This window comes from Gadus macrocephalus, chromosome 8 (assembly GCF_031168955.1).
Source record: "Gadus macrocephalus chromosome 8, ASM3116895v1".
In the NCBI taxonomy this organism is placed as follows: Eukaryota; Metazoa; Chordata; class Actinopteri; order Gadiformes; family Gadidae; genus Gadus; species Gadus macrocephalus.
This window is the reverse complement of record NC_082389.1, coordinates 592299-617438: the sequence shown is the minus strand read 5'-3', so window position 1 is coordinate 617438 and position 25140 is coordinate 592299. Positions and strand designations below refer to the sequence as shown.

Sequence of the window (25140 nt, the reverse complement as noted above, 5' to 3'; positions counted from 1 at the left end):
GAAATTGGCGAGGAATTTTCTTAGTTTACATTTCACTAATAGTCATAAGTAATTGTTATGATTGATGCCAGCCATTTTGATAGACCCAAATTCTCCCTTTTTACTCCATACTATGATCTTCCAAACACATAAGTAAAAACTAATGAAAATATCTCCAGATGTCATTTACCGGTACGTTGTGTGGAGTATGGTGTAATTCTTGGTAAGGGTCACATTTATCAGCCCACATTGCTCTCTTCATTGCACAACGCGTCTCCCCACTTCTAGATGCATGAACTGGTCATCCTTTGTTGCCCAATAGGCCCACGTCTCCTGGCCACACACACAGCACACGCACAGACCACTTCCTAATAGTTGATCATCCACCGCCTCTGACTCTGTCAGACAGCGTTGTTCAATCCTCCAATGTTGAGCCACACTTCAGAAGGATGTATATCCGTTTTTTTATCCTTTCGCAATGTCAGAATGAGACAACATTTCATCCCAAATCAATATTTAATTCAAATTAAATGTTGTGGTACTTCTTAACTCACCAACCCATATGTAACCTAAAGATATTTGTTACCCTCAGCCATTGTGCTGAGTAAGACGTGTGACTTCGATGTTTCAGGATCCTTCGTATCAAAGGGTTGTTCTGTCTGTCTGTCCGTCAGAGGGGGGCTGCGGGGGTTCCTGGTGCCAGGGGGGCCGAGGGGAGGACGGGTGCAGATGGGCACCCAGGACACGAGGGCATCAGGGGCGTCCCGGGGCAGGACGGGTCGCCAGGGCAACCAGGAGTCAACGGCTACCCGGGGGCTCCTGTGAGTTGGACCACTTTCCTCTCCCAATGGAATTACAAATGTCATCTTAAGGCCAGCCAATCAGGCAACGTGCAGTCAGGTACTATGTCGTTAAGATGTGGTATATATAATATATAAGGTAGTATACTGTAAGGCTAATAATACATATAAAGGTAGTATACGGTAAGGCTGATAATATAAAGGTAGTATATAATACAGGGTAAGAGGCCAAAAAACGCTGTCAAAGACTTCACCGTTGTGGTGTGGATGGCAGTGACGCATATTACTGACTCACCTCCCCACCATTTCTGCATTCATCATTTGGTTCTCCCCTCATGCATATGTATGTAACATAGAATACACATAATACTGTATTTATAATATCTGTTTATGTTTAATGCAGGCCTATTACTTTATTGGATATAATCCATGGCCCAACAACTGTGTGATTGACGATTGTGATTTTATCAAAGGGAAAGGGACCATCAGATGAGCAGTTAATGAAGCTCTGCGCCAATGTGATCCAAGGTAAGGTGATCAATGTTATCCAAGGTGAGGTGATCAATGTTATCCAAGGTAAAGTGATCAATGTTATCCAAGGTAAGGTGATCAATGTTATGCAAGGTAAGGTGATCAATGTAATCCAAGGTAAGGTGATCAATGTTATCCAAGGTAAGGTGATCAATGTTATCCAAGGTAAGGTGATCAATGTTATCCAAGTTAAAGTGATCAATGTTATCCAAGGTTAATGTTTCATGAGCAGTCAGAGACCGCCGTTTTCCGAACCTAGAATTCACAATGAAAAACGCAAGCACCCGGCTACACTAAGCTCTTACAAATACACATACTCTGCACATAATACTGAAATGATTAATGTATTAAAATAATTATGGTCATAGCAGCAATTTTCTAAAATAAAATAAAAAAGTTGATCTAAATGGGAAATGTGGAAAATGAAATTTGGTTTGATAGTGTGAATGGAAACCCAAGAACCGGGCCCTATTTGTAGTAGCAATTTAAGATGTAGATGGTTTTGTCTGCACCAGGACTCAGACACCCAATTTCAATCTCAAGGAATGAGTTGACTCATTCTCGGAATGAGTTTGCCATTCTCGGATAAGGCGAAACTGCAAAACGTGCACTCATGAGAAGGTAGTTTAAATGTAAGTACAACATCAATGATGTTAAGCAGCATGGGCACTTCTTAGGAAGGATGTCTGTCTTTCTTTGAAACCTTACAGAAGTTGAGGAAGAACGCTCGATTCGATTTGGTGATCTGAGTAAGATCAGACAACTCACATAACACTCGTCTTGTCTCAATAAACGGACATGAATTTTGTTTAATTTTCAATGAGAAAACATCATCAAATCATTTATGTAGTTGGTGTCCTAGGACACACAGACGATTAACACGGGACGATCATCACGGGACGATCAAGGGACGATATAGGGATGATCAATCCAGCAGCAGTCACAGGCTGGGGGATGTGTGTTTTGTGAGCCACTTGCATAATGACACAGTCTATTGTGCAACATCAGGAAGCATGTGAGCAGCTTGGACGTGTTAACTCATCTATTACCGGCACCATTGCATTAACCACAAGCTTCGCACAAGTTCAAGTCAAGACAGGCAGGGAGAAATAGCTTGATCCAACTTTACAAAATGTGGGTGCAGGTAGGTAATGACCCTAAATAGGGTTCACGGTGGTTGGAATATAATAACATAGCTGTGGTCCATTTAATTAATACCTATGTATCTTATGTTAGCTTCTGTTGTAATCTAAACTGTTTCATTCTGTCTACCTCCCCCCTACACACACACACACACACACACACACACACTAACACAAAAACACTACCTCACTCACACACTCACTCACAACCTCAATCACTCACTCACTCACTACCTCACTCACTCACTCACTCACTCACTCACACACTCACTCACTCACTCACTCACTCGCTCACTCACTCACTCACTCGCTCACTCACTCACTCACTCACTCACTCACTCACTCACTCGCTCGCTCACTCACTCACTCACTCACTCACTCACTCACTCACTACCTCACTCACTCACTCACTCACTCACTCACTCACTCACTCACTCACTCACTCACTCACTCACTCACTCACTCACTCACTCCCTCCCTCACTCACTCACTCACTCACTCACTCACTCACTCACTCACTCACTCACTCACTCACTCACCCACACAGCTCAGTTCTCTCAGCTCCTCCAGCTGGTCACTCCGTCCGGAGGTTGTCAGTGTGAAGGTTCTGCCGGACCCCCGGGAACGCCAGGGGCCCCAGGCCTGGAGGGGGGGCGCGGACCCCAAGGGCACCCGGGCCAGGACGGGCCCCGGGGCCACCCGGGGATGCCAGGGCATCAGGGCCCCCGAGGATCTAAAGGTGGGTTCTCAGACGAGAGGTGACTAGCGTCTACCTACTGGGTTCCCCTAGACTGGGTACCCCCAGCCCGTTCTGCCCTGCAGAAGGGTCTGAAGAAGGGCAACACATTTCTTTCTGCCTCCGATATGTTTTTGCGGGAGCCAATCACCAAGCTAGCTTTTCCCCTTGGAGCGCTATTGGCTGATTTAACACAATGCCGACAGGGAAGCGACGGCAAGCAGCCAATTGCGTAGAGTCATTTGAACTGGCCCGTTGCTTCCAGCAGCTTCCCCATCTACGATTGAGCTTGGTCTGGCAATAGCCATGCTAGGGTTCCCCCACAGGGTGGCGTGGGGGCCCTAGCTCCTGGGTTCCCCCACAGGGTGGCGTGGGGGCCCTAGCTCCTGGGTTCCCCCACAGGGTGGCGTGGGGGCCCTAGCTCCTGGGTTCCCCCACAGGGTGGCGTGGGGGCCCTAGCTCCTGGGTTCCCCCACAGGGTGGCGTGGGGGCCCTAGCTCCTGGGTTCCCCCACAGGGTGGCGTGGGGGCCCCTGACAGTATGAGTCCGTGGTGATGAGTCCTCCGTGTCGTTCTCCCACACACAGGCGGCGCTGGACCAATCGGGATGAAGGGCGCCAGAGGAGAGGGGAGTGTCGGCCCTCCGGGGGAGATGGGACCTGCAGGTAAACACGCCCCCTTTGGCAGCGACGGCTACCAAGTCACTGTTCTGCTCGTTAGGTCACGGTCGGCTGCTCCATCACCCCGTCACCCGTAGTCCGCACCCCGGGTGTCATCCTGGACCCCACCCTATCATCCCAGTCCCACATTAAGAACGTCACTAGATCTGCATTCTGCCACCTGGAGAACATCGCCCGACTCCGACCCTCACCCTCAGACTCAGTCCCTGAAGCCCTGATCCACTGCTTCACCTCGACCCGCCACACTCGGCGGTCTCCCCTCTACGGCCCCGGACGGACTGCAGTATGAGCAGACTCTGCTGCCAGGGCTCAGCTGGCGTTAAGCCCTGGCAGCACCCGCCCTCATGCAGCTCCACTGGTTACCAGTCAACTTCATTCAATTCAAAATTCTACTCCTCACATACAAGTCCCTCCATGCTCTGGCCCCCCGCTATCTGATCCTACGGCCGGACCCCCGTGACAGCGGTTGAGCTGGGAGCCTGCCCTCACGGCGCCCTACCAACACCAGTACAACCAGTATACCCAACCTCGTGGTTAACGTTGACGTGGTCTGACCGCTCTCTGTCCTCCCAGGTGTCCAGGGGCCGCGGGGCCAGGACGGCGTGGGGTCCCGGGGGCCACCAGGGGAGCCCGGGAAGCCTGGAGGCCACGGCGTCCCCGGGAAGAGGGGCCCGCCGGGGGCCCAGGGGGGCTGCGACATGGCCTCCTGCTACCAGGCCTACAGCCAGCTGCGGCAGGAGCACTACGGCAAGGGGCCGTACCACTAGCGTGGTCCCCCCACCCCCACCCCCCCCCCCCCCCTCTAACAATTAACATCTCCGCAAAGCCTTTGCCCTAAGAGGGGGTTACCAGATCCTTATGAGACACGCTGCTCAAGTCAATCAAGTCACTCTTAATTGCATCGCGCTGTGTCATAAAATGTGGGGCCCTTTGAAGCCCACCTGGGTGGGCTTCAAAGGGCCCCACATCTTATGACAGTGCCCATCGCTACAACCATCTGCAGGGCAAGGGGAGAGCTCCCCATGACCCCGGGGAAGAACAGATGAGCTGTGTGTGTGGAGAGAAGCGCACCAGGCCAGGGCTTTAGCTGGTTCAGCAGCAGTCCGTCCTCAAGGTCGGTGGTTCCCAAACCATTCACCCCTGAAATGATTTAGGGCCAAAAAAAAACTTGTCTCAACCGACCTACACTCAAGGACGTTCACACGCACACATTATTGTGTCTCATTGTGTCTTTTTGATGGTCCCTGTTTTTAACACCGAGCACAAGCCAGCGCTCGTTGTTCTTGACTCTGATGATGCAGAGAGAGACGCAATAGGGAGGGACGGAGACATTCCTGTTAGAAGGGCTCATTTCTTGAACCTTTAAACTCTTTGTGTCGTGCATGTTGGTGCTAAAATTCTTGATACCTCATTGTTTTCTTCTGCTTTTTTGTCCTTTTTTTGGGCATGAATCTATGATTAGCATATAACTGTTAACGAGGTTACAAATCTGGTGTGTGTGTGTGTGCGTGTGCGTGTGTGTGTGTGTGTGTGTGTGTACATGCATCAGAGCAGATCAGAGAAGTGCCCACTCTTCAGCCTCTCCCCATTAGTGTTGAATCACCCCCCTGCTCTGCTATTGCGTAACTTTCCGGGGTTGGTCGTCACAAGCCGTGTTCAAGCCAATGCCACTGCCATTTATTATTGGGACACAAATTATATTTGAATTCAAAGATCAAGGGTGCATGTCCTTGACATTTTGCCCTATTTAAACCACCTCTCCCTTTTTAAACCCAATGTTCAGCTTGTTGGAATCTCTTTTGTGCTTGCAAATCCAATGCTATTGGGATGTAATTACCACATATCTGTTCAGTCAGAATCAGATATTCCTCTTCCCTGGCAATACCCCGTGATCACGCAGAGGGCAACATGCCCAATCCAGGGCACCGTTTACCTCAGCCACCCCCAAGACATCAGCAACCTGCATGTTTGAATTCATCCAGTGGCCCCCTCTCCCTGCAGATCCCCACTCCATCCCATCATTTCCAGGGTAAAGGAACCCTAAGATGCACTCATTTCCCGTACCGCTGTGTCGTTATTGCCAACATTGCTCTTTCATCATGTGTGACGATGATAACATTCTCTGGAACTCTTACACTGGAGAAGAGCGACCCAACTCTAGGGTGTGTGACATCCAACATTACTTTAATCCTTTACCCGTTCCACAGGTGTCACGGTGTGGACATCCCCTCTCCATGAGCTCAAAGCGATTATATTATCATGAATCGTCTGGAGCTGCTTTTGTTTTTAGTTTTTGGCTTTGCTTACAGTTGGTTTAACAACTGATTGTTCCTCTGTTGGCTGTTTTTCCCATGAAGAAATGTTTTAGGAAATTTCAAAAACTTTATTTAACGTAATGAACGTAATTAAATCGTTTTGGGGATTGAGTGATATAATGTACCTCCAAGATATCATTTGGCTTTTTCTTTTAAGTATTATACTTATTTATTTCCAACCCATGTTTAGATTTTGAATCTTGTAATGTACACTAATGTAGATTGAATCTTGTAATGTACACTTATTTGTATGTACAAAGTATTTGTGTACATGTTTTGGTCAATTTGTTATATTTTTTATACTCTTTTCCCATGAACAGTGAAGTATTGCAGTTTGGCTGAACAAAGTGCCACTGATGCATGATCAATGTGTCTTCTTCAAACAATAAAAATCTGTTCATATTCTGAAATGCATGAGCTTACTTTATTTTGGTTTTACTACGGTTTCAATCATTAGAATTGCAAGAATGACTGATAATATTGTTTTATAGATTCAAACCATTGTATTATATTGGACTAGGAAAACTAGGTCAGTATTAAACTGTCTAGGGATAGCATATATAGCTGTGTCACATATTTGAGTTGCTGTATATCCTACTATAAAGATTGTGCCATTTTCCACTGTGGATGTTGGGATTGTGATAGAAAATAATGAAGGTTTAAAGGGACACTGTGTAAAAATGACTCCCATCTAATGGTACAATTGTATATTGTATTCAAACTAATAGTGCTCGCTTGTCCAAAAACTACGGTGTGCAGTATGTGCCAAGAAGCTGTGACATGACACCTACTAGGCTACCTCATCGAGTCATTCGAGTGATGATGAGGTTCGTGGACAACTGGACAAATTAGATGGACAAATCAGATCAGGTTTATTCAGTGCCGCTGCTAGCTATTTTGGGGCCCTAAGCATAACTCCTTTATAGGCCCCCCCCCCCGAAAAAAAGAATTGGTTTCTGCCAGTTTAACATTTTATTAAAACGCAAAAGTTAAATCTACTTTGTAAACACAGTTCACAGAACAGCCAAAACATACATACAGTACACACAAGTATTGGAATGTCCAAAATCTTTTAAATGAAATAGTTATCCATAAATACAAACTTAAAACCAGAAGTATACAAACAAGAATTTTTATTTATTTTTTTATTTTTTTGGGGGGCCACTCAGGACTTGAGGCCCTACGCGCAGCGCATAGTGCGCGTTATGGGACCGGCGGCACTGGTCGTCATGAAAAAAAAATAAGGGGTAACACTGTGGTTTTTTATTGGTCGTCATGAAAAAAAACATAAGGGGTAACACTGTGTTTTTTTATTGGTCGTCATGAAAAAAAACATAAGGGGTAACACTGTCGTTTTTTATTGGTCGTCATGAAAAAAAACATAAGGGGTAACACTGTGTTTTTTTATTGGTCGTCATGAAAAAAAACATAAGGGGTAACACTGTTGTTTTTTATTGGTCGTCATGAAAAAAAACATAAGGGGTAACACTGTTGTCTTTGTCAAATAAAACATAAGGAGTAACACTGTTATTTTTATTGGTCGTCATGAAAAAAAACATAAGGACATAAGTAACACTGTTGTTTTTTATTGGTCGTCATGAAAAAAAACATAAGCGGTAACACTGTTGTTTTTTATTGGTCGTCATGAAAAAAAACATAAGGGGTAACACTGTTGTTTTACTTTGGTCGTCATGAAAAAAAACATAAGGGGTAACACTGATGTTTTTTATTGGTCGTCATGAAAAAAAACATAAGGGGTAACACTGTGGTTTTTTATTGGTCGTCATGAAAAAAAAACATAAGGGGTAACACTGTGTTTTTTTATTGGTCGTCATGAAAAAAAACCTAAGGGGTAACACTGATGTTTTTATTGGTCTTCATGAAAAAAAACATAAGGCGTAACACTGTGGTTTTTTATTGGTCGTCATGAAAAAAAACATAAGGGGTAACACTGTTGTTTTTTATTGGTCGTCATGAAAAAAAACATAAGGGGTAACACTGTCGTTTTTTATTGGTCGTCATGAAAAAAAAACATAAGGGGTAACACTGTGGTTTTTTATTGGTCGACATGAAAAAAAACATAAGGGGTAACACTGTCGTTTTTTATTGGTCGTCATGAAAAAAAACATAAGGGGTAACACTGTGGTTTTTTATTGGTCGACATGAAAAAAAACATAAGGGGTAACACTGATGTTTTTATTGGTCTTCATGGAAAAAAACATAAGGGGTAACACTGTCGTTTTTTATTGGTCGTCATGAAAAAAAACATAAGGGGTAACACTATTGTTTTTTATTGGTCGTCATGAAAAAAACCATAAGGGGTAACACTGTTGTTTTTTATTGGTCGTCATGAAAAAAACATAAGGGGTAACACTGTTGTCTTTGTCAAATGAAACATAAGGGGTAACACACATACATTTTAATGTCATGTATATCCACTTTATTGATGATTGATTATTGTGTAATGTCTTCTCCTCAGTGGTGCAGTGGAGTGCACTCTGCCTAACCCCCTGGAGACCGGGATTCAAGTCCGATTGATGTCTTCTGTTGGAAGACTCTTATATCTATTTCATGTGAATTATAAAGTCAAGTATAACCTTTGTGATGCCTATGTCCGGTGTCTTGTTGGTGCATTGTTAAGGTCGGAGGTTAACACTTTAAACAGCTCATTTTTGGATCCCCGCAAAAACGTAGACAGGGGTGGCACTGTCGTTTTTTTTTGGTCAACATGGAAAAAACATGAGGGGTAACTGTCGTTTTTTATCGGCTGTCATGAAATAAACATAAGGGTCTATATTTATCAAATAAAACATAGGGGGTAACACTGTTGTTTTTTTTGGTCGTCATGAAAAAAAACATAAGGGGTAACACTGTTGTTTTTTATTGGTCGTCATGAAAAAATCCATAAGGGGTAACACTGTTGTTTTTTATTGGTCGTCATGAAAAAAACCACAAGGGGTAACACTGTTGTCTTTGTCAAATAAAACATAAGGAGTAACACTGTTGTTTTACTTTGGTCGTCATGAAAAAAAACATAAGGGGTAACACTGATGTTTTTTATTGGTCGTAGCTATTTTGGGGCCCTAAGCATAACTCCTTTATGGGAGCCAGTTTAACATTTTATTAAAACGCAAAAGTTCAATCTACTCTGTAAACACAGTTCACAGAACAGCCTAAACATACATACAGTACACACAAGTATTGGAATGTCCAAAATCTTTTAAATTAAATAGTTATCCATAAATACAAACTTAAAACCAGAAGTATACAAGTAAGAATTTTTTTTTTTTTTTTTTTTTTTGTCGGGGCCCCCTCAGGACTTGAGGCCCTACGCGCAGCGCGTAGTGCGCGTTATGGGAGCGGCGGCACTGGGTTTATTGACCAAGCATTCTTACAGACAAGGAACTTGACTCCAGCAGTTGTGGACTTTCCAACATGACAAATAACTATACAGATGATAAATAACAGTAGGTCATTTAATGTCAGATTACATAAAATGTCAGATAACATAAAAGTTGACATAGCCTTTGGTAGTCTTGGAGTTACCGATAATCAAAACAATAATTCCCATAATGCGTGCGGCTGAGCACGCATCCTAATCAACGCATTGTAATCCGTTGATTTCAACAATGTAACAGTATTCTAAATACCAACAATTTACATTGTAACTAACGGAATCAAATCAAAATCAAATCAAATCAAATCAAATTTATTGTCATTTTGTTGATTGAACAACAAAACGAGAAGGCGTTTCTCACGGATCAAGATCAACATACATTTCAAACAAACAAACAAACGTCCCAATGATGAATAAATAAATAAATAATAAATAAATAATAAATAAAGTCCGGTGAGAAGATCTGGGACGCTGGTGCATTGAGCATCCTGACAGCTTGAGGTAGGAAGCTGTTCCGCAGCCTGGTGGTGGAGCATCTTAAGCTGCGATAGCGTTTCTTGGAGGGTAGGAGCTGAAAGAAGCTGTTCAGTTTGTTTACGTCCACCCCGTCTCTGCTGCTTCCTCCTCCGGGCAGTTGCGGGCACGGTGTCACAGTGTCCGTTAGTATCCTGTGTTTGCGTAGTATGTCCAGATGCCAGCGAATGCCAGTGATGTTACTCGCTCTCAATGTCCTAATGTTTAATATTGTTTCCCTGTCATAAACTACGTTCGTAGGACGTCTCACACTCAAACATTCAATCTCAATCTCACAGATCTCAAGAGGGGCCGCTGCGACTGTGCGCGCCGCCAGTTAGTCGCCCTGGCAACGAGTTTACTTCCTCGTCTCCTATCCTGTTCCTAATTCCTCCTCTCGATCTTCTTTTCCTCCGTATTGTCTTCTTTATCAGAGTTGTTGGTATGAAATCCAGTTGTTCGGGTGATAAATCAACTGTGTCGCAAGCGAGTTGAAGCTCCAGAAGGTCCGCTCTAGCGTAAGTGCGTCTCGGTGGATTTGGATACGTGGTGACCCCAGCAGAGAATAAACCTCCATAACTTGATGAAGAATGGCTTTTGAATTCCTCCAACGCATTTGACAGTATCCATAAGTCATAAGAATATTGTCACGATTTAAACTCGACAAAAATGTGAAAAAATAAATTAAATATGTAATAAAGTAGCCTTTCAATGACGAGTCGCTCAAACATAGGAGCGCCCCGCATCTCGTTGCCATGGAAAACCATGTTATACATGCTTTGCTTACACATCGTCGTTTTTTTGGCGACGATGATTCCTTCTCCTGTGGCGTGGCATAACTATGGTCTTTCAAAAAAATGCGGTGCATGTTCAAATTTGCCGGTAAAACTCGTCTCGCTAAACTAAGCTCTGTTCCACCGTCACGCTGGCTCAGAGTGAAAACGCGTTTGCAATTCCTGTACGACGTAGTGCTTTTTGACCCTCTCGGCAGCTCATAGACCGGAAGAAAATGGAAGCCTCCATGAAGCTTACCCGTCCTATGTAACCATATTGATATTAATATTAATTATTCTTCGCTCAGGAGGATAAGTGAGATTTTTGGCAGAGATAATTTTACACCAATGAGGACTTATTTATGAATGAATATGTTGATTTGAGGTAATAAATTACTCAAAATATTACATAGTGTCCCTTTAAAAAGGATATTTGCCAAATGTAAGAAAAAATTGTGGAGAGGAATGTGCCAGCAGGGGGAAGAGGGGGGGGCTCTAGACCCTGTTCTACTGCTATTCACCACCTCCGGGGGTCCGGAGTGGACCGGCAAACAGATACGACTCAGATAAGACATCCCTCTGTAGTCAATGATCAGTCCATTTCTCAGTTCACTTAGAAAATAAGTATAAGTAAGGTTGACTTCACGTATGAATTATACAAGAATATAAGGTAAATATATTTACAATGGAGCCAAATGTTAAACACTTGATGTTAGCTTTTGTTCCATGGTCAACAAGTCCTTGCATTCTGAGGACATCTCCACGTGTTCCTCATTTAGGTAGAAGTGGCCCCTCAAAGACGGCTGGCCCCCGTCACCGTGAGAGGGAACACCCTCCCATGGTTCCTCGTCTGCGCTCTCAGAATGTGTATTCTGTCGACTTAAATACTAAAGAATTAAGGTAACTGATCCATACCCCGGTTAAAATCAGACACTACCAGCTTTAGGATATGACTGTATATGCCACAGACAAATAAAGTGGCATTAACTATTACAAATACATATTTTACTGTTTAAATGAACATTGCTTTCACAGGGCTCATCTCTTAACCCCTTGTGTAAGTCATGGTGATTTAAGAACAGGTTAATAAACAAGGCGATGAATGGATTTTAATCAAAGACCTCACTTCATATAACTGTCATGCATAAGGTGTAAACCTCATATAACTAATGTTTAATATGTAACTTTGTGTCTAATGCTTGAATGTATGAATGTATGTATCCATGTGAGAAGTAAAGTCAAATGGTAATGAGGGGGGGGGGGGGGGGGGTAGGGTCCTACTTCTTGTGTGTGGGGTAGGACCAATAGATTAGAAGCTCTGATTGGTCCAGAAAATCACAGCTTTAGTTACCTCTGAGATCCCGCGCCGGAGAGCTCAGTTCTTTTCAAATAAACTCAGGTGATGTTGTTACTCTCTGCGGTGACAATAATAAATCCTCCCCATTTACATCATTATTAATATTTGACTTTGTAAAGTATGAGTATAAAACACATTGAGTCCAGGCCAAGCTTCTGTTCAGTATTGGTGGCAGAATCATCGTATGGGCGAGAGGTGTCATTCTTAGCTGCGTGATGTAAACGGGGAGGATATCTCGGTTCCTCTTAAGGCCTTCCCCTTAACCCTCATGTCTATGCTTAATAGAGACCTGAAACTGAAGGACAGGCTCAGACATTAGTCAGCTCTACACTCATCTACTCCTCCACACACAGAAATCAACATTGGTGAGTTTTGTTTCAGAAGAATCTTTTAAAAGCCAAATTAAGTTCTCCCTTTACGCTAAAATAAGCTGGAGGCCCGTCCACCTCCAGCAATAGGTCATTATTATTATCAATTGATTATTATCATTTGTATTTATGTTAAAGAATGGAGAAGACAAATTCAAGCTGCAATCACAATCAGTAAAATAATGAGTAAGAAACATGATTTGGGCATAGAAAATATCCTACATTAATTTGTACAGTGTTATCTCTCAGCTCTCAGCTATTGTCTTGCTTATTATATAATAATATATTAAATATTTCTCATATTATATTAGAAATATTATACTATTATTATTATTATAATATATTATGACATATTGATTGCTTGTCAAGTGTTTTTATCCCTTTTGTTCCTTCAACTTTCAACAATATTTGATCCAGTTCTTTTAAGTATAAAAGTGTTTTAATTGTGTTGTCATTTGAAGCTCCACTTCAGAGCAGCTTATGCTTGATTGGCACAGCCTTCCGTCTCAAATGCATATCGATTATCATAGCATTCAATCATATGAGACTTATTAATGTGTTTTTCTATTTACCACAGGTTTAAGCAATAACCATGGAGGATGAGCAGAATTATGAATATGACGATGAAAAATACTTGGAAATGTTTAACAATAGCGAAAACACAAGCTATGCATCTTACGTGGAGGACGAGCTCGTCCAACACTGCTCTACATCTAACGTCAACCAATTTGGCTCGGCCATCATTCCTTATTTCTACTACATCAACTTCCTCCTGAGTTACTTAGGCAACTGGCTTGTTTTGTTCATCATCGTCAAGCTTGAGAAGGTCAACAGCGTCACCAACATCTTCCTCATCAATCTGGTCACCTCCAACATCCTGTTTGCATCCAGCTTCCCCTTCCTGGCCAAATACCATTCCTCAGAGTGGATCTTCGGCACGGTGCTTTGCAAGTTGGTCAGCAGTGCCCATCTGATTGGTTTCTACAGTTCCATCCTCTTCCTCACCCTGATGACCTTTGACCGCTACCTGGCCGTGGTGCACGCGGTGTCCGCTGCCAAGAGCAGGAAGAGGGCGTACGCCATCGGGGCGTCGTTGATCGTTTGGTTCATCAGTGTGCTGGCCAGTCTCAATGAGCTGGTGTTCAAAGGCGTGTGGGAGGACAGCGAGCACGGCCTGATGTGTGAGGAGACAGGATATGATCTTGACGTCGTCAAACAGTGGAATCTGGTCAGCTACTACATGCGGTTCCTCCTCTTCTTCCTGCTGCCCCTCTCCATGGTGATGTACTGCTACACCTGCATCACCGTGCGGATCATGTCCACTCGCATGAGGGAGAAATGGCGCTCGGTGAAGCTGATATTCATCATCATGTTCACCTTCTTCGTTTGCTGGACTCCCTATAACATCATGATCCTGCTGAAGGCCATTCAGATCTCCACAGCCGACGAAGCAAACCCGATGTGCGTTCAGGTCGAAGCTCTGAACTATGCGGTGTACGTGACCAGAAACATAGCGTTCTTGTATTGTTGCATCAGCCCCATGTTCTACTCCTTTGTGGGTAAGCGGTTTCAGAATCACTTCAGGAAGCTGTTGTTGAAGAACATGCCTTGTCTGGCACGTCACTTCAGACCCGCTAGTCTGAGCAGCAAGTCCACCTCAGGAAGGACATCCCACACAAACGACTTTTAACCTGCGGGAGACAATTTACCTTTTTTGAGTTGGATAATTGGATGGGAAAACAGGAAATTTGATTTGATGATTTTTATTATTTTGTCAGTTTTAGCATTTAAATGTAGTCATTTAGCATATACCTTGTAAATGAATACCTAATAATTAATTGCAATTCTGTAGCCCTCTTTATTAAGGCACTCAAAGTGCTTTAAACAGTTAGTTAGTTTATTCCCCTTAGGGAAATACTTTTTCAGTTTCCTTGCGTCATTTCTCAAATAGTGAGTGTGTGGTTGAGAATCACACCTCATAATAATGAGGCTGAGAACAATCAAAGTTTGTATAGAATTTAGAGTAGCAACATTTAGGTTCTCGAAGGATGAAAAATCGCAGGAGGAAGTGTTAAATAACAGAGTTATTTGTGAACTAGCTTTGTCATGACAACATTGCCAATTTTAACCAGTTTTGCGTGAAATATAATTATTAAGAGAGAATATAATATAACTAGAAAATGCATTTCCTGCAGAAAATGCGGTGAGTGCTGTAGTACAAAATGAGGTTGAAAATATTTTTTAATAATGCCACAAAGATTAAGACATAAAGAAACGTTAAAGGGACTTGAACAAAAGTTCAAAAGTCTAAATGGAGTAAACTAAACTTTGTAACTTTGTAAACATGCACATCGTTTAAGAAAAAGTAAATGGTTGGAAACAAATAAAGTGACAACTGAATGAAAAGCGCAAAGCATGCAGCTGTATCTGAAACCTCAAATGAAGCCAGAATGAAACTAAAACTGTGATTCTGAATTAGGGCTGGGCGATATATAGAATATATGCGATGTATCGCGAGATGTTCTCCAGGGGATGTATAAAATGCCCATATCGCGAACATCGAATATAAATTGGGACGCAATGTTTCTTTTTGCCGCCGCCGGCATACTCGTTGTGCTTTCACGCGACGGGGCGACAAGATCTCATACAAAGTGAACGTAGAGACGCGTATCTGCCAATCAGCGTTCAACAGCGTGGCCACTGAGTGACATGTGTAACGTAACAGCCAACCAGCGTTCAACCGTCAAACTCGGTGCAGTGCAGTCCGGGGTGAACTGCAGCACGGAGGAGAAAGTGATTGTTGCCGTTTGCGACTCCCGGAGCTCTATATATAATAATATATAATATAATATAATATAATTGGTTATATAATATCACGGATAAAAGCTCTGTGCGCCTCCTGATGGCCGTAGCGTGGGGAGCTCTCATAGGGATTGGGCTTCTCGGGGTTTGTTTAACGCACACGCACAGCGTTCCCTTCTCTCGCTATTTCCGGTGGCTCTCTAAACTCACTCCCCCCGCCCATTGCGAGTCCACGAGATTCTCATGGACGCGCGTGTGTGACGTAGTCTGGAAGGCGCGCTGCTGTAGGTGTGTGTACCTCCGACCGGTGAGTGAGAACAGCCCGAAAGAGAAAAAAGGATGGAAACTGAGGATTTGGTTTCGAAAAAGAATAGCACTGGATCCTTCGTCTGGCAGTGTATATATAATAATTATTATTCAAACTGTTAATAAATAATTAACGGTTTGAATAAATGCTGTGTTGGTAAATCTAACTTGCTGTGATTTTCCTTTTCTTATGTGCAAGTTCTAAATTGTTCCAATAGAAAGCACTGATGAGTTTAAACAATATGTTGTTTCATGTAATCTACATGCAGACTTATGTTTCAGTAATACTAGAATTATTACTGACGTAACATTATGCCAGACATGGTTGAATCGAGCATTTATGATGTGCTCTAGAGGAGATTCAAAATATATAGAGATATATATTGTGTATCGAGATATAGTAAAAGAATATCGAGATATTCATTTTGGCCCATATCGCCCAGCCCTATTCTGAATACATTTTAAATGATATCGAAATTCCGTTGGGATATTATTGAACATCCAAGTGTGAAGATTTGTTAAATGGTTTGAACGAAGGTAAACGGTTGAAGTTTGACCGAGTTACGATGTCTTCAGTAATTTAAGTGTCAGAATGGGCAGGCGGCTTCAATGGGACCAACTGTAGAATATGACGGTTTGAAACTAAAACGACTAAAACTGAAAAACCCTCGGACACGAGAGGGCACTGAGCCCTCTCGGATGCCGGGCCGAAACAACATTTGTTTCACTACAGTTTTTTTCAATTTGCTTGAACGCTATAGACACATGCTTAGACAAAAGTAACACAACTTGAAGTTTTTGTTTCTATACCTTAAAGGGACACTGTGTAAAAATTACTCCCATCTAGTGGTACAATTGTATATTGCATTCAAACTAATAGTGCTCGCTTGTCCAAAAACTACGGTGGGCAGTATGTGCCAAGAAGCTGTGACATGACACCTACTAGGCTACCTCATCGAGTCATTCGAGTGATGATGAGGTTCGTATCCTAATCAACGCATTGTAATCCGTTGATTTCAACAATGTAACAGTATTCTAAATACCAACAATTTACATTGTAACGTACGGAATCAAATCAAAATCAAATCAAATCAAATGTATTGTCATTTTGTTGATTGAACAACAAAACGAGAAGGCGTTTCTCACGGATCAAGATCAACATACATTTCAAACAAACAAACAAACAAACAAACGTCCCAATGATGAATAAATAAATAAATAATAAATAAATAATAAATAAAGTCCAGTGAGAAGATCTGGGACGCTGGTGCATTGAGCATCCTGACAGCTTGAGGTAGGAAGCTGTTCCGCAGCCTGGTGGTGGAGCATCTTAAGCTGCGATAGCGTTTCTTGGAGGGTAGGAGCTGAAAGAAGCTGTTCAGTTTGTTTACGTCCACCCCGTCTCTGCTGCTTCCTCCTCCGGGCAGTTCCGGGCACGGTGTCACAGTGTCCGTTAGTATCCTGTGTTTGCGTAGTATGTCCAGATGCCAGCGAATGCCAGTGATGTTACTCGCTCTCAATGTCCTAATGTTTAATATTGTTTCCCTGTCATAAACTACGTTCGTAGGAAGTCTCACACTCAAACATTCAATCTCAATCTCACAGATCTCAAGAGGGGCCGCTGCGACTGTACGCGCCGCCAGTTAGTCGCCCTGGCAAAGAGTTTACTTCCTCGTCTCCTATCCTGTTCCTAATTCCTCCTCTCGATCTTCTTTTCCTCCGTATTGTCTTCTTTATCAGAGTTGTTGGTATGAAATCCAGTTGTTCGGGTGATAAATCAACTGTCTGGCAAGCGAGTTGAAGCTCCAGAAGGTCCGCTCTAGCGTAAGTGCGTCTTGGTGGATTTGGATACGTGTGACCCCAGCAGAGAATAAACCTCCATAACTTGATGAAGAATGGCTTTTGAATTCCTCCAACGCATTTGACAGTATCCATAAGTCATAAGAATATTGTCATGATTTAAACTCGACAAAAATATGAAAAAGTAAATTAAATATGTAATAAAGTAGCCTGCTGTATGTAGCCTGCGGTATTGCGTTCGCTTTACCGCACCGTTGTAACGAAAAGAGAGCTGAGCCGCAAGGCAAAGCTCTCGATCTACCGGTCGATCTTCGTTCCTATCCTCACCTATGGTCATGAGGGCTGGGTGATGACCGAAAGGACGAGATCGCGGGTACAAGCGGCCGAGATGAGTTTTCTCAGAAGGGTGGCTGGCGTCTCCCTTAGGGATAGGGTGAGAAGCTCAGCCATCCGTGAGGAACTCGGATTAGAGCCGCTGCTCCTTTACTTAGAAAGGAGTCAGCTGAGGTGGTTCGGGCATCTGGTAAGGATGCCCACTGGGCGCCTTCCTTGGGAGGTGTTTCAGGCACGTCCAGTGGGGAGGAGACCTCGGGGAAGACCCAGGACTAGGTGGAGAGATTATATCTCAACACTGGCCTGGGAACGCCTCGGGATCCCCCCGTCAGAGCTGGTCAATGTGGCCCGGGAAAGGGAAGTCTGGGGCCCCCTGCTTGAGCTGCTCCCCCCGCGACCCGACCCCGGATAAGCGGATGACGATGAGGAGGAAAGTAGCCTTTCAATGACGAGTCGCTCAAACATAGGAGCGCCCATCTCGTTGCCATGGAAAACCATGTTATACATAATAATAATAATAATAATAATACATTTCATTTAGAGGCGCCTTTCAAGACACCCAAGGTCACCTAATACATGCTTACACATCGTCGTTTTTTTTTGGCGTCGATGATTCCTTCTCCTGTGGCGTGGCATAACTATGGTCTTTCAAACAAATGCGGTGCATGTTCAAATTTGCCGGTAAATCTCGTCTCGCTATACTAAGCTCTGTTCCACCGTTACGCTGGCTCAGAGTGAAAACGCGTTTGCAATTCCTGTACGACGTAGTGCTTTTTGACCCTCTCGGCAGCTCATAGACCGGAAGAAAATGGAAGCCTCCATGAAGCTTACCCGTCCTATGTAACCATATTGATATTAATATTAATTATTCTTCGCTCAGGAGGATAAGTGAGATTTTTGGCAGAGATCATTTTACACCAATGAGGACTTATTTATGAATGAATATGTTGATTTGAGGTAATAAATTACTCAAAATATTACATAGTGTCCCTTTAAACACATGTAACCATTCTTTAAACAAAAGCTCTGCTTTGCACTTTAGTTGCAATTGTGCAACACACTTGCTCCTTTCTGCAACCCACTTGCTCCTACACACTACACACTATTTCATACATAAGACACTTAATTCAAAATGACATCTCATTGAACCATTAGGAAAACACATCTATTCAAAATCCTAAACACATTGGTTAATTGAAAATACTTACATACACACCTGAAAACATTTTCTTCCAAAACTGAACACCAATCAGCCAGCTACAAAAAGGCCTCAGGCCCCCAACATTATTTCCGATGACATAAGGGCATTTTGTTGAACCATGTCATAAACCATGGTCTGACTATGAGGGAAGCTGGGCAGAGAGTCCACCCTAATCTAAGCCGTTTCTCAGTTTCATCCATAATAAGGACATTCCGACTGGAAAACAGGTATGTCTTCAACTCTCTACTTTCTACTCTACTTAGACTGTATCTAGAGTATTTTTTACAGTACTGTACCATATCACATGTACTGTATTACAGGGTGGCTAATGCTCCTTTTTGAACAAAAGTGGTAGTTTTGTGACACTGTGATTACCTACATTGAGATGTTTCAGTACTTTCTATGGTATATACAGTAAAGTACAGTATATACAGTACTGTAAAAAATAAGCAAACCAACGCAGTACCATTTTGTGGTTAGCTTTTTTCTATAGAATGACTAGAAGACCTTCTGGGGGCGTACGCCAACGCCGGTTCACCCAACAGCAGGAACTTTCCATTGTGGACCTGGTTCGAGCAAACAATGCAATCCGTCTCAACGAGCTACAGCAACAAATACTTGCAGATAGAGAAGTATTCAATAGCATAGAGATAGTAAGTATTTCCACTATCAGACGCATCTTGGTAAAGCAGAGTCCTGGAGCTCTATATCTAAATAACATCATATTATACAGAGATATCTATATCATATAATACATATGCGTGTGTGTGACTGTGTGTGTGTGCGTCTGAATGTGTGTGTGTGTGTGTGTGTGTGTGTCTGAATGTGTGTGTGTGTGTGTGTGTGTGTGTGTGTGTGTGTGTGTGTGTGTGTGTGTGTGTGTGTGTGTGCACGTGCGTGTGTCTGTGTGTGTGTGTGTGTGAGTGTGTGTGTGTGTGTGTGTGTGTGTGTGTGTGCACATCCATCCGAGCAGATTAGAGAAGTGCACACTCAGTAACCGTTGTTCATTAGTGTTGAAACACCCCCCTGCTCTGCTATTGCGTAACCCTCCGGGGTATTTTAAACCACCTCTCTCTTTTTAAACCCAATGTTCAGCTCGTTTGAATCTCTTTTGTGCTTGCAAATCCAATGCTACTGGGATGTGATTACCACATATCTGTTAAGTCAGAATCAGATATTCCTCTTCCCTGGCAATACCCCGTGATCACGCAGAGGGCAACATGCCCAATCCAGGGCACCGTTTACCTCAGCCACCCCCAAGACATCAGCAACCTGCATGTTTGAATTCATCCAGTGGCCCCCTCTCCCTGCAGATCCCCACTCCATCCCATCATTTCCAGGGTAAAGGAACCCTAAGATGCACTCATTTCCCGTACCGCTGTGTCGTTATTACCAACATTGCTCTTTCATCATGTGTGACGATGATAACATTCTCTGGAACTCTTACACTGGAGAAGAGTGACCCAACTCGAGGGTGAACCTGGTAAAGACAAACCCAGACACCTGTCAGTGTGTGACATCCAACATTACTTTAATCTTTTACCCGTTCCAGAGGTGTCACGGTGTGGACATCCCCTCTCCATGAGATCAAAGGCATTATATTATCATGCTTTTGTTTTGAGTTTTTTGCTTTGCTTACAGTCGATTTAACAACTGATTGTTCCTCTGTTGGCTGTTTTTCCCATGAAGAAATGTTTTCAGACATTTCAAAAACTTTACTTAATGTAATGAACGTAATTAAATTGGTTTTGTGATTGCGTGATAAGATATCATTTGGCTTTTTCTTTTAAGTATTATATTTATTAACCTCTCGTTTGTTTAGATTTGGATTCTTGTAATGTACACTGATGTAGATTTTGAATCTTGTAATTTACCCCTGAAGTATTTGTCTACATGTTTTGGTCAATTTGTTATATTTTTTATGCTAGTATTGCAGCTAGTATTGCAGTTTGGCTGAACAAAGTACCACTGATGCATGATCAATGTGTATTCTTCACACAATAAAAATGTGACCATATTCTGAAATGCATGAGCTTACTTTATTATGGTTTTACCATGGTTTCAATCATTAGAATTGCATGACTTACTGATAATATTGTTTTATAGATTCAAACCATTGGATTATATTGGATTACCTCAAAAAAAGAAAACTAGGCAAACAAGGTCAGTATTAAACTGTGTAGGGATAGCACATAAAGCTGTGTCACATATTTGAGTTGCTGTATAGCCTACTATAAAGATTGTTCCATTTTCCACTGTGGATGTGGGTATTCCTCTAGTTAAAATTACCACTCATTTTGATATACATCTTAAACTAAATCCAGCAAGCCCTCATCCTCATCGTCATCCGCTTATCCGGGGTCGGGTCGCGGGGGGAGCAGCTCAAGCAGGGGGCCCCAGACTTCCCGTTTCCCGGGCCACATTGACCAGCTCTGACGGGGGGATCCCGAGGCGTTCCCAGGCCAGTGTTGAGATATAATCTCTCCACCTAGTCCTGGGTCTTCCACGAGGTCTCCTCCCCACTGGACGTGCCTGAAACACCTCCCAAGGAAGGCGCCCAGTGGGCATCCTTACCAGATGCCCGAACCACCTCAGCTGACTCCTTTCTAAGTAAAGGAGCAGCGGCTCTAATCCGAGTTCCTCACGGATGGCTGAGCTTCTCACCCTATCCCTAAGGGAGACGCCAGCCACCCTTCTGAGAAAACTCATCTCGGCCGCTTGTACCCGCGATCTCGTCCTTTCGGTCATCACCCAGCCCTCATGACCATAGGTGAGGATAGGAACGAAGTTCGACCGGTAGATCGAGAGCTTTGCCTTGCGGCTCAGCTCTCTTTTCGTTACAACGGTGCGGTAAAGCGAACGCAATACCGCCCCCGCTGCTCCGATTCTCCGGCCAATCTCACGCTCCATAGTACCCTCACTCGCGAACAAGACCCCGAGGTACTTGAACTCCTTCACTTGGGCTAAGGACTCATTTCCTACCCGGAGTAAGCAATCCACCGGTTTCCTGCTAAGAGTCATGGCCTCAGATTTAGCGGTGCTGATCCTCATCCCAGCCGATTCACACTCGGCCGCCAGCCGAGCCAGTGAGTGCTGAAGGTCACAGGCCGATGATCCCATGAGGACCACATCATCTGCAAAAAGCAGTGACGAGATCCTCAGACCACCGAACTGCAACCCCTCCCCACCACGACTACACCTCGACATCCTGTCCATGTATATCACAAACAGGATTGGTGACAAGGCGCAGCCCTGGCGGAGACCAGCACCCACTGAGAACGAAACTGACTGGCTGCCGAGGACGCGAACACAGCTCTCGCTTTGGGAGTACAAAGATTGGATGGCCCTGAGGATAGACCCCCTTACCCCATACTCCCGCAGCACCTCCCACAGTTTCTCCCGGGGGACCCGGTCATACGCCTTCTCCAGATCCACAAAACACATGTAGACCGGATGGGCATACTCCCAGGCCCCCTCCAGGATCCTTGCGAGAGTGAAGAGCTGGTCCGTAGTTCCACGTCCGGGGCGAAAACCGCATTGTTCCTCTTCAATCTGAGGTTCGACGATCGGCCGAACCCTCCTTTCCAGCACCTTGGAGTAGACTTTACCAGGGAGGCTGAGAAGTGTGATACCCCGGTAATTGGCACACACTCTCTGGTCCCCGTTTTTGAACAGGGGAACCACCACCCCGGTTTGCCACTCCTTTGGCACTGTACCCGACTCCCACGCGATGTTGAATAGGCGTGTCAACCATGACAGCCCCTCAACACCCAGAGCCTTTAGCATTTCTGGCTGGATCTCATCAATCCCTGGGGCTTTGCCACTGCGGAGATGTTTGACTACCTCAGTGACCTCCACCAGGGAAATTGACGACGAAACACCATCAACCTCGAGCTCTGCCTCCAACATAGAGGGCGTGTTATTCGGATTCAGGAGTTCCTCAAAGTGTTCCTTCCAACGTCCGACGACCTCCTCAGTTGAGGTCAACAGAGTCCCATCCTTACTGTACACAGCTTGGATGGTTCCCCGTTTCCCCTTCCTGAGGTGCCGGATAGTCTTCCAGAAACACTTTGGTGCCGACCGAAAGTCCTTCTCCATGGCCTCTCCGAACTTCTCCCACACCCGCTGCTTAGCCTCCGACACGGCAGCCGCTGCAGCCCTTCGAGCCTGTCGGTACCCTGCAACCGAGTCAGGAGTCCTCCAGGATATCATATCCCGGAAGGCCTCCTTCTTCAGTCGGACGGCTTCCCTGACCACCGTAGTCCACCACGGTGTCCGAGGGTTACCGCCCCTTGAGGAGCCTAAGACCCTGAGGCCACAGCTAGCCACCGCAGCTTCAGCAATGGAGGCTTTGAACACCGCCCACTCCGGCTCAATGCCCCCAACCTCCACAGGAATGCCAGAAAAGCTCCGCCGGAGGTGTGAGTTGAAGATACCTAGGACGGGGGCCTCCTCCAGACGTTCCCAGTTCACCCGCACTACTCGTTTGGGCTTACCAGGTCTATCCGGAAATTTACCCCATTCCCTGATCCAACTCACAACCAGATGGTGGTCGGTTGACAGTTCCGCCCCTCTCTTTACCCGAGTGTCCAAAACATGCGGCCTCAGATCAGATGACACGATCACGAAATCGATCATCGATCTTCGGCCTAGGGTACTCTGGTACAAGGTACACTTATGAGCACCCTTATGTTCGAACATGGTGTTTGTTATGGATAATCCATGACTAGCACAGAAGTCCAATAACAAACGACCGCTCGGGTTTAGATCAGGGAGGCCGTTCCTCCCCACCACGCCTCTCCAGGTGTCTCCATCGTTGCCCACGTGGGCGTTGAAGTCTTCCAGCAGAACTACGGAGTCCCCTACTGGAGCCCCATACAGGACTCCATTCAGGGTCTCCAAGAAGGCCGAGTACTCTGAGCTGCTGTTTGGTGCATACGCACAAACAACAGTCAGAGTTTTCCCCCCTACAACCCTTAGGTGCAGGGAGGCGACCCTCTCGTCTACCGGGGTAAACTCCAACACCGCGGCGCTCAGCCGGGGATTTATGAGTATCCCCACACCCGCCCGGCGCCTCACGCCCTTGGCAACTCCGGAGAAGAATAGAGTCCAACCCTTATCCAGGAGTACGGTACCAGAGCTGAGACTGTGCGTGGAGGTAAGCCCCACCAGATCTAACTGATAGCGCTCCACCTCCCTCACAAGCTCCGGTTCCTTTCCCCACAGCGAGGTGACGTTCCACGTCCCCAGAGCCAGCTTCTGCCGCCCGGGTCTGGTCCGTCGAGACCCCTGACCTTCGCTGCCACCCATGTGGCTGCGCACCCGACCCCAACGGGTCTTCCCACAGGTGGTGGGCCCATGGGATGAAGAGAGGGGGGGTGCCACGTAGTTTGTTCGGGCTATGCCCGACCGGGCTCCGTGGCAAACCCGGCCACCAGGCGCTCGCCATCGAGCCCTCCGTCTGGGCCTAGCTCCAGATGGGGGCCCCGGGCTTCCTCCGGGCCGGGTCACATCTCCTCTTTTTTCGTTATTCATTGGAGTTTTATGAACCATTCTTAGTCTGGCCCCTCACCTGAGACCACTCTGCCATGAGAGACCCTACCAGGAGCACAAGGCTCCAGACAACACAGCTCTCAGGTTCACAGGGACACGCAAACCTCTCCACCACGATAAGGTGACGGTTCCAGGAGAGGCCATGCAAGCCATGTTATGATTATTAATTATGATAATAATAATAATGTATTGTAATGCCAAACAGTTTTGTTATGTTTACCACGTTGGGGTCAGCATGTACCAGTAAACTGTAGTATCTGTATGTGAAGTGCTAAACAAACGATCCTGTATATTACGTCATCATCAATATTTGAGCTTCTGTTCAGTATCGGTGCCAGAATCATCGTATGTGTGAGAGTTGTCCATTTATAGCTGCGTAATGTAAATGGGGAGGATATCTCAGTTCCTCTTAAGGCCTTCCGCTCAACCCTCATATCTATGCTAAACACCCACAGCTCTTCACTCATCCACTCCTCCACATACGGAAATCAACATTGGTGAGTTATTTTGTTTAAGAAGAATCTTTTCAAAGCCAAATTAAGTTCTCCCTTTACA

General features: G+C 44.7%; 3 protein-coding genes and 1 long non-coding RNA gene across 4 annotated transcripts in view; all 4 read left to right on the top strand.

Moving 5' to 3' along the window:
• The window catches only part of si:ch211-106n13.3 (vWFA and Collagen domain-containing protein), a 40202-nt gene extending 34610 nt beyond the window's left edge, over positions 1-5592 (top strand). Inside the window, exons 27-31 of the mRNA XM_060057884.1 lie at positions 654-800; positions 1253-1307; positions 3000-3191; positions 3775-3852; positions 4441-5592. Of these exons, the coding sequence (XP_059913867.1) occupies positions 654-800; positions 1253-1307; positions 3000-3191; positions 3775-3852; positions 4441-4634 (666 nt within the window). The 3' untranslated portion in view covers positions 4635-5592. The remainder of the gene's footprint in view (positions 1-653; positions 801-1252; positions 1308-2999; positions 3192-3774; positions 3853-4440) is intronic.
• Positions 5593-5628: 36 nt separating this feature from the next.
• Positions 5629-6592, top strand: LOC132462380 (uncharacterized). The gene is made up of 2 exons (XR_009526826.1): positions 5629-5896; positions 6075-6592. It is a non-coding gene; the product is annotated as an uncharacterized LOC132462380 (long non-coding RNA).
• A 5835-nt stretch (positions 6593-12427) lies between these two features.
• On the top strand, positions 12428-15003 carry LOC132462377 (C-C chemokine receptor type 3-like). The gene is made up of 2 exons (XM_060057882.1): positions 12428-12587; positions 13168-15003. Exon 2 carries the CDS (start codon positions 13183-13185, stop codon positions 14278-14280), a length of 1098 nt encoding a protein of 365 aa, XP_059913865.1. The 5' UTR covers positions 12428-12587; positions 13168-13182; the 3' UTR covers positions 14281-15003.
• A 10064-nt stretch (positions 15004-25067) lies between these two features.
• The window catches only part of LOC132462373 (C-C chemokine receptor type 3-like), a 51305-nt gene continuing 51232 nt past the window's right edge, over positions 25068-25140 (top strand). The window contains exon 1 of the mRNA XM_060057878.1: positions 25068-25082. The gene's annotated coding sequence lies outside the window, so the exon portion shown is untranslated. The remainder of the gene's footprint in view (positions 25083-25140) is intronic.